This window comes from Tigriopus californicus, chromosome 5 (assembly GCF_007210705.1).
Source record: "Tigriopus californicus strain San Diego chromosome 5, Tcal_SD_v2.1, whole genome shotgun sequence".
Taxonomy (NCBI): domain Eukaryota; kingdom Metazoa; phylum Arthropoda; class Copepoda; order Harpacticoida; family Harpacticidae; genus Tigriopus; species Tigriopus californicus.
Window position 1 is genome coordinate 8439043 of NC_081444.1, and position 9859 is coordinate 8448901.

The following is a 9859-nucleotide window of genomic DNA, read 5'->3' on the forward strand; positions in this document are numbered from 1 at the left end:
AACTCTCTTCTTTCTCGGGCTCCTTCATTGTTCAATTTGCTGCCCTCAAATATTCGTAGGGCTTATATAGGCGGTGATCCAGTTGCAGGATTTAAGTCAGACTTGATCAAGTTTTTGATTAAAATTCCCGAGCAGCCTCGTATTCAAGGGTTAGCCAGATTAGCCAACTCTTATTCGTCTTTCACGTCAGACTTGGACAAATTGGAACGGCAAAATGGCAAATAATTGGAACCAGTTTTAGGTGACAATGCGTGCTCCAATTCTGCCATCAAACTTTTTTAAAAGGGGAGACCATGTCATTTAGAGTCTTGCTTCGGTGGTTTTTTTCTTGCTTTTACATTTGCATTTGGAGCAATTCAAGAAGTATGTTCAAATAAAGGCGGAAAGTTCAAGTAAATCACCCAACTTCAAATATGAATTTCAAGTGAGGCAATTTTGGATTGGTCAAGAATGGCCTGATTGGTCACACAAATGTAAATACTCAGCACTGAGTTTTTGAGAAAATTGCCCAAATCATGGTTTACGTGTATTTGATGATATTGAATGTGCTGGTTACTTTTATCTTATGTCACAGCCAAGCTGAAGTCTTCTCTGGCAACCCTTTTCATCCGACAACAAACCTGACATCCGTTTATAGACAATGCCCTTTGAAGATGGGTGATTTACTTGGACTTTCCGTCAATATCTGAATATACTTCTTGAAGTGCTCCCAATACGAACGAAAAAGCGAGAAAAAACCACTGGAGCAAGACTCTATATGATATTTTCTCTGCTTTTGAAAACAGTCGTCGGCAGGATTAGAGCAAGCAATGTCACCTAAAACTGGTTCCAACTATTTTCCTTTGTTATAAAACTTGGCTTCTTGGATCTTGGAGGCTGCGCCCGTCAGGGGTCGCTTTTCATGCTTGTACTCTTCTACTAGAGAGCCCTAGAATGTCCGACGTCCAATTGGACTGTCTAGTTGGACATTGGACGTTTTCTCCCGATGTTTTATAACATCAGCCCCTGGTGGCATTATATTTGAGTTTGTCCGCATATTCGAATTCCAATCATATTCTTAAAATTTCGCTAATTCTTCTTAAAAAGGCAAAAATTGTCAAAAATAGAGTAGTTATATGATTTCCTTTTTTTTCTTTTGCGGACTTCCTTACCGCTACCGGGATTGGAATCCCAGCTGTTCAAGACGAGAAGATTATTCATTTTACTTGACTTTTATTTATATATATTACTTGATTGACCAACGAATTAGAATTGCCATTTGCCATTTTGCCATTTGCCATATACACCCAAGCTCTACTTGTTTACAAGCAAAGCTTGGCTAAGTACTACTGATGGGGATCAAATTAATAATCACGTGAGGTTGCGGGCAGGGCTACCAATTTACATTTTCAATGGCCTGGTGGAATCTCCGAAACCTGTTAGTCAGCCTAAAATAGTAACCCTGATTTTTTCTTTCGTCAAACCAGGGTTGCCTCTTTGCTCAAAGCTAAGTTTTTGCATTGTGATGTTATGGGCGGGTGCTTTCACTTTCCACGTTTTCTGGCAACCTTGAATTTGAAATTTGATTTGATCCCATCACTACTAAGTACTAGAACTTGGGCAAGCTTAACCCAAGTAGAGATACGCTGCTAAAGTAGGGTGCCCATATCGTTAGCTCAGGAAAACCGCAAAGTGGGGATTTTTGTTTAGATTGTCAGATTGCCAGAAAAAACGACCATTAAGCCAAAGCCAGGTTGCAGCGTCATTGTTGGTGCACATTACTGCTAGTCCTATATAAGTTGCTTTACTTTGCCCTGGTATAAAATGTCTTGCATAAGATTGGCCACACCATTTTCCCCTCAAGTGTTTGTGAACAAACCCAAGTTGGGACAAGTTCCTACTTGGGCAAGTTAAGCACTGGACTTCTTACTCTGTTGGTGCTTGCTTCACATCAATACTGGCCAGGGAGGGTAAACGTTATTCTCCACCGATTAGTTGGCGGTGCTACTTTTTTAAACTTAACCTAACCTTATCAAACCTAACCTTACCTCACCTAACCTTACCTTACCTAACCTAACCCAACCTAACCTAACACGATATTCATAGCCTTTAAGGTCTCTCTCCAAACCTTTCTAACAGTTTGTCACAAATTCAAAAATGAGCACCGCCAACTAATTGGTGGAGAATAACGTTTATCGCCAGGGAGTCTCGTCACATTTTGCGGAGCAAGGAATTGGTTAGGGACGCCAGCCGCAAGCTGGGATTGAAGAGGAATAAAAGGAATAAAACAGGAAATAGCCTGTGTTTCACTGAGTGGGGTCCCTGTTCCAATCAGTTGGCTGATCACTACTGATGGGAAAAGGGCAAGTAGCAAGTCATCACAGACACCCAAGTACTACTTGTTTACAAGCAAAGCTTGGCCAAGTACTAGAACTTGGGCAAGCTTAGCCCAAGCAGAGATACATTGTTAACGTAGGTAGCCCAGGCGGTTAGCTCAGGAAAACCGCAAAATGAGGATTTTTTCTTCATAGCTACATTTAGATTGCTAGAAACAAACCAGCCATTGAACCAAAGCCACATTGCTGCGTCACTGTTGATGCACATTATTGCTTTTCTTGTATCAGCTGACTTAAATTGCCATGGTATAAAATTTCTCGCGTAAGTTTGGCCACACCATTTTCCCCTCAAGTGTTTGTGAACAAACCCAAGTTGGGACAAGTTCCTACTTGGGCAAGTTAAGCACCGGACTACTTGCCCTGTCGGTGCTTGCTTCACATCAGTACTGATCACTCATCAAAACTGCACTTAGTCACTTTTGGGTGTTCTAGTTCAAGACCCTGTGTACAAAATTTTTATAACATCCACTATTGCATGTCCATTGTCCACCAGACTGTCTGGTCTCATATAAGACGTTTTCTCCTGACGTTTTCTCCTGACGTTTTATAACTTCACTTTCTTTTCTTTGTTGCTGAAATCAGCGGCTCATGTCAGGGTCAACTTGTCTAAATTTCAGCATGCAATTTACTCCTTCCCATTTGTCTCTGGTCAGTCAGGATTTCTTCTTTCCACCCCTTCTGCCACCCGCCCACCTCTCTGCCTCTCTGGTGGACAAGTACCAGTTGTTGGCCCATGGGTGGCACACTAGCAAATGCCAATATCGACCAATGCAATGCAAAACTTCAAGTCAGGTGGCCTAAATGACCTGGCTGACATGAGCCGCTGATTTCAGAAACAAGGAAATGAAAGTGAGTGAATGAAGATACCACTCTTACATGCCGGCACCACATGAGCCTTGCTCTCTTGTATAATGAATCTGATGCGCATCTAGGGCTGATGTTTGTTAGATAGACGTCAAATTTATATATAAACTTGACTCGTAAGTTTTGTGCCGGACTTGGCCGAGTTGGACACTTGACAATTTTTTAAAACATACCAATCTTAATGGATCTGCTCAATACGTGCGAGGGTCACTCAAAGTACGTACTGGACGTTGGACAAATCGGTTTATAACATCAGCCCCAGGTCAGCAGCACTGACAGCTGGTCTGTGGCCACTGATTCTGATTAAAACTGATTCTAGACGTGGTTAAGAAATTGAAGAGTTGCTTGCATTGTACAGATACGAAATAAGCCAATGCCACAACGCTAATTGCCTAGACAAGCATGTAAAATGGAATAAAATGTCAAAATNGTATTTCGTTGGTATGTTTTATTATTCTTATCATGTTAAAATCACAAGGTTAGCCAACTCTAATTCGTTGGTCGATCAAAATAAAAGTTGAGTAAAATGAATATCTTTCTCGTTTTGAAGGGATTCCATTGCTTGTAGCATATCTAGTTGAAGGTGGGTAAAGCTTTTCAAATGTGTGGTTGGATATATCGCCCGTTTAAGTCCAGAGATAGCATTACGATGTTAGGTATTTCGTTGGTATGTTTTATTATTCTTATCATGTTAAAATCACAAGGTTAGCCAACTCTAATTCGTTGGTCGATCAAAATAAAAGTTGAGTAAAATGAATATCTTTCTCGTTTTGAAGGGATTCCATTGCTTGTAGCGGTTAGAAAATCCAAACCAAAAAAACAAAACAAAAAAAACCCACAACTTTTAAATTGTAATAACTAAGCATCTGCAGAATAGAGGTTTATGAAACTTTACGTCAATACATACCTAAAAGTACGTTTAATACCGATTGACTACGTTTTTGACGATGATGTATTTTAATGAACTTTAAGTTATTTTACACACTTATCTGAGCTACTTTTAAACATGTGTATTTCACAAAAGTTATTCCTTTTATCTCTTTGACAAAGAAAAATCTATCTAGATGTCTTAGCATTTGAGTACAAGACTTAACCAGAAAATATCATCAGCGTGTAGAGCAAAGCTCCTTAACTGTTTTGAGTTGATAACATACTAGAGAACTGATCTCCAAGTATATTGGCCATAAACGCAACATCTAATTGCTATATTGGTAATTTACTTTTTTAGATAACACTTGTTTAATAACCTCAACTGAAATGGACCCTTCGCATTTGCAGCCATTTTGCGGTCTCTTATTTATCTCTGGCATGTTGGAAACAAAAATATTGCGTGGAGAGCTGATGTGTAAAATCTTTAACATATATCCTCTAAAATAAAACAAAGCTAAAACTCCAAAACAGGAAAATATACTATTTATTTTCCGAAAGAAATATTTTTCATTCAAAAACTACTTTCCCTACCCCTAGTTATAATATAAACTAAAAGATGGGAACTATTGAAATCATAAATATTTTATTACTACAGGTCAGAAAAACAGTTTTTGATTTTGGTCAAAATATTTTTTCAGGTCAGGAAAATCAGCCAAAATTAGTTGCTAAAACATTAAAAAAGGTTATACGAAGGTGATACTTCTTTTGTTCTTTGATTATTCATTTATTATGTTGCTTTCTAAGATAAAAATTGCTTGATTAGCGTTTTTCCTGTTCTTCTTTCTCTTTCGGCTCAGAAATAGAGCCTTGCGTTCACATCAACGAAAAATTGATTATTAATGTGGGCACATATTTATGACTTCTAAGTGAAAATCATATTTTGAAGCATCCTGAAATCATTGACCAGGACAAGGTAAATGAGTGGTCTCAAAACTTAATACCATCATTGTGTGAGAATCTTAGGCAATATGATAAAAAGAATATGTTAAAGTTCATAGAAAAAGTGAAAGACACCTTGAGTTACCTATCAACGCCAATCAATATGTGCATTTTTAGGAAGAGATGGTCAAATAAAACAATTTGTTAAAAATTGAAATATTACAAATGCAAGATGAATATCAATGTTTTTATTCGTCGTTTTTTAGAGAAAAGTAATGGGTAAAAGCCATCATATGGAATGTACTGTACAGGATGGAAAGAAAGTAAGGACCACTCTTTGCGGCTTTGAAACTACTTCCCCTGTCCTCCAAGAATCGCTTTATCCTCGCAAAACCTCGAAGAACAAGTTGAAACATGAAAAACTTTTTAACGTTTTTTGGCTTTGTTGGTCCAAAAACGGTTTTGAGGCACATTTACAAGGTCAAACCAATCTTTGAGTGTCAAACACTGTCAAACATAGCCAAAGTAGCCCTGAATTACTTCCCCCAAGCATTCTCCTAAATTTCGCCAAAACATTAAAGTAATTCAAATTCCCCGAAAATCCTCGGTTAAAATTCATGAAATAGATTTTTACACCAAAATTGGCCAAAATAGTTTTAAACCTAATATTACCTTCAAAAATCTGTCCGATTCTAGTTATAAGATAGGTTCCCTCCGCAGTGAAGTGCTATATTGGAGAATTTGAATTATTGTTACAACTCAAGTGTAAGCTAGAGATTCACTGACAACCTTAAGACAAACGGTTTGAAGGTGGGTTTGATGGCAAATGTGTGGGCGTCTGTTTGATGTAGGAGAAAGTAACATAGTCTAAATAGCCTTTTTAAGCGTATTTCATTCTTAGATGGTGTCAAATGCCAGTGTATGATCAGAACAGTAGATGTTTATTGATAAAGGGCGAGGTTCGAGAGATAGATACAGATCAAGAATGAAAAACAATAAGTGAAATGGTAGGATAGGCAAGTGGGAATGAATATGGCCGACCAGAGCTTAGATGATTTGTTAATTCAGCACTTCTTGGTTTCTATTGGAAACAAAAATTGGTATTTCAAATAAGAATTGATGGAAGTCTGTTCAGCANATTTGAAAACTATCGCAGCGTTACCAATCTCTTATAAGCTGGAAATAGATCATTTTCATTCTGCACTAGGTTACCAATAGTTCCTTTTGATGAAAGGGGGTTTATCATCAAATAAATCTTTGAGCATGGAAAATATTACTGGAAGGCATCAAAATTACCCTGAATTTTTTTCCACCATGTAAATTGTGAAGATCAGGGCAAAAATAGTGCCCCTTCTTATTTCATTGAAGATGTTCGTAGTCTGCTACCATTGCAATGTTTCATGGTATATATATATATATCCTCCACTAAGGAAAGTTAAAATTAAAGACTTCATTCTTAGCAAAGTTGTTGTTGAGTGATTGATTCGTAGGAAATGTCCCTTGACTTTTTTAACTTGTACTTCAAAGCATTGCCCCTGTCGATTATTTGAAATGATTTAGTATGTGGTTTGAAGTATCTTTAGTAAATTGGAAAATGTTATGGCCATAGTATTTGCCTTTCTCATTCCCTAAAGCCCGAATATTCTTCCGCCAAGAGTCGGTATGAGAATGATTTTAATCCTTTTTTTTTGTTGGTTGTTGTCCAATAAAGAGTACGTGCATTAATGACTCGGAAAAATGATTTTCTTATTTGACTTTTGTGGAAAACTCACCTTTGCTAGCCTTTTCTGGTTGAATGGATTGCTGATGGAGTCTCAGTTTGATAATATTGCACATCTCTCCGCCCAGATTTAGGTACAGAATCGGAAAAATGTATTTAGTCATGGTAATGTTTTTGCTCTCCAATGAAATAATGTCTGATCTGCTCTCTGTTGACGGCTGACAAGAAACTACTACCTGGAAGAAGCTTTCCTTTCACATTTGCCCTCCGTGCTTCAAATCAAAATCTGTGATGTCGGTACCTTAAAGCCTAGGGGAAAGAAAATGTGTTATTTGATGTTATTTTATATTGACATGAGGAATGTTTTGAGGGAAGAAATAGAAAAAGAAAATAGAGGAAATCCCTGATGGCACATAAGAAAAATTTACACCGATAATCGGATGTTTGTGATCCGCCTCATTCTGGGATAAAGAAAACGAATGAGGTTGTTCCACGGCGCGTTGCATGGGGAAAGCACTTTTCAAGTCTTCTTTTGTGTGTGAGAGGGTAGGGGAAGGGGTTTCTGCCAACAAAACGCCTTCAACGGGTACTTTGTTGTCTTTTTAATTTTGATTTTGAATTTAATTCTTTATTACATATGAAGGGTTGTTTTCAACTCATAATCCCTTTGCAAGAAATAATCTCTAATGTGTAGTAAAATGTATCAAATATTGCTAAAATATATTCCCATTTCCCGCAATCATAACCTGCTCAAATAACGCAATTGTAGTTGCCAAAAAGTGTCGCAGAAAATGCAAAAAATGCAAGCGAAAGTCTAGCACTTGTAAGAAAATACATACCATACCTTGACATTGAGCAGGTCTCATCCATGAGGGATTTAGGTGTAGTACTCCAAGATAATGGAAAGTTCGATGAGCATATCCAGTTGAAAGTTGGTAAGGCTTTTCAAGCATGTGGTTGGNTAGTCTAAATAGCCTTTTTAAGCGTATTTCATTCTTAGATGGTGTCAAATGCCAGTGTATGATCAGAACAGTAGATGTTTATTGATAAAGGGCGAGTTTCGAGAGATAGATACAGATCAAGAATGAAAAACAATAAGTGAAATGGTAGGATAGGCAAGTGGGAATGAATATGGCCGACTAGAGCTTAGATGATTTGTTAATTCAGCACTTCTTGGTTTCTATTGGAAACAAAAATTGGTATTTCAAATAAGAATTGATGGAAGTCTGTTCAGCATATTTTTCATTTTTTTTAATCTGAAACTGCTTTAGCTCAAGCTTGAAGAACCTTCCCAGGTTAATTTAAAGTCAAGTTCTTATCGTATATCGTTTGACATATTTTTTCAAACTAAATTTCCTTCACTTTTCGTTGAGTGCAGGCTGTCCAAAAGAAGCAGATAAGTCACGAAAGTTTCTTTTCCCTCCTTTTGTTAATACCAGACTGCCTGCTCAACCGAGAATTTTCGAATCAAGTTTCTAAGGCATTTGATGGTAATTCTTACTGATTTCGACCAAAGTGGAAATGTATTGGAGTCGAGATCGGAATTTCCTTCATGATAGGGACTGTTGACGGCTTCCCAAGGTCTGAGGTATCTGAGCTTTTCATCGCCACCACCCAGGCTCTTGCTGCATGAGGTTAGGAGTCACCGAGCGAGTTGGCTCGACTAAGCAGTTGAGCTAATAACACAATCTCAGCAGGGAAGCCCACCTGCTGCACAAAAATGTCATTTGGTAAGAAGAATTGAAGTATTTCTAAAATGTGACATTTCAATAAATGATCCCTGCAAAGGTGAGAAATATTTATCCTTCGGAAACTAACCCAGGCTATTTTGTTCAAAGATTAGCCCAATGGATTTCATGTTAGAATATAAGATTAAAAAGATGAAACAAAGCCAATCTCTCATTTTGTTTCCCCTAATCGTGAGTAGAATCAAGGTATATGGCTACATTAAAATATATCTTTATAGTATCGATGCTATTTTTGACCACCTTTTATGCGCAATGTGGATAACCATGACATTTTAAACCTTAGTTTTATCCCAGCCAAGTTTAATGGACTGAAAATAGAGGGATAATTAGTACCTACAGAGTAAAATGAAAGTGCTTTGGGGAAAAAGTTAGAATATTTGTGCTTTCGCCTTTATTTTTGGGTGAAAATCCTTGATAAATATTGCAGTTGACTCAGAAAAAATCCATTACGTCAAGTGGAGAGTTGCGAGGGCAGAAATTATATGCGGTAACGACGTTACAAAATTCCCAGATTAATTACCGTAACGTGAACATTGCATTGAACCTCGGAAATTTTCCAATAATACTGGATAAAATTCCCTAATTTTTCAATTTCCATTTCCAAATAACATTTTCGATCTTTCAGTGCCTTCTAGGTGAGTACGTAAATTGGCAAAAATAAGACTAAAAGTTTCATTGTCCTTTTGTTGAGCGGAGGAAGCGGTCCAGGTGCGGACTAACAAACGTAGAAACGAGAGAATGCGCTCTAAGATGCCAAACTTTATCACGGGATATTAAATGAACAATTCATTGCTCAAGTACTGTGACACCAAGAATAATGCATCAAATCTTCTGGGAGACGTTTCAAATTCTCTATTGGTTAAATTCCGAACAATTATGACATGTAAATAATCATTTTACAAGAGGTTGTATACTGTATGATTGATGACGCGCCAACACTTTGGCCATCATCATTTCCAACAAAACAGTACAAGAAAAGGCACAACTTGGCAAGTTTCTGGTGACTAACTTTAATTCATCTCTTTTTCTGACCATCTCTAGCAACTTACCAACAGCTTTTTGGCATTATTTAATGGAAAAAGAAGAAGATGAAAGGTCGCTGGAATGTTGCTAGTGTTAATAATTATACCCTATTAGGATTGGAATAAAAAGGACTATTCGTGGTTGGAAGCAATTGTTAAGGTCGAGGGCTTCCTTAGTGACATGATTAATATCAAGTCGGGTGATACACAGGCTTCACTCTNATATTTCAAATTAACTTTGGGAGACCATAAATTGTTATTGCGTGAAGATAGGCACACCAGATTTCGTTTGTGAGAGCTTGCGAGACCAAACTACAAGAA

The 9859-nt window shown here is 37.5% G+C and overlaps 1 protein-coding gene across 1 annotated transcript in view; it reads right to left on the bottom strand.

Moving 5' to 3' along the window:
• Nucleotides 1-7206, bottom strand: part of LOC131880770 (protein OSCP1-like) — a gene marked incomplete in the record, with an annotated part of 14215 nt that extends 7009 nt beyond the window's left edge. The window contains 1 exon segment of the mRNA XM_059227467.1: nucleotides 6829-7206. Within this exon segment, the coding sequence (XP_059083450.1) occupies nucleotides 6829-6932 (104 nt within the window).
• Nucleotides 7207-9859: the final 2653 nt, after the last annotated feature.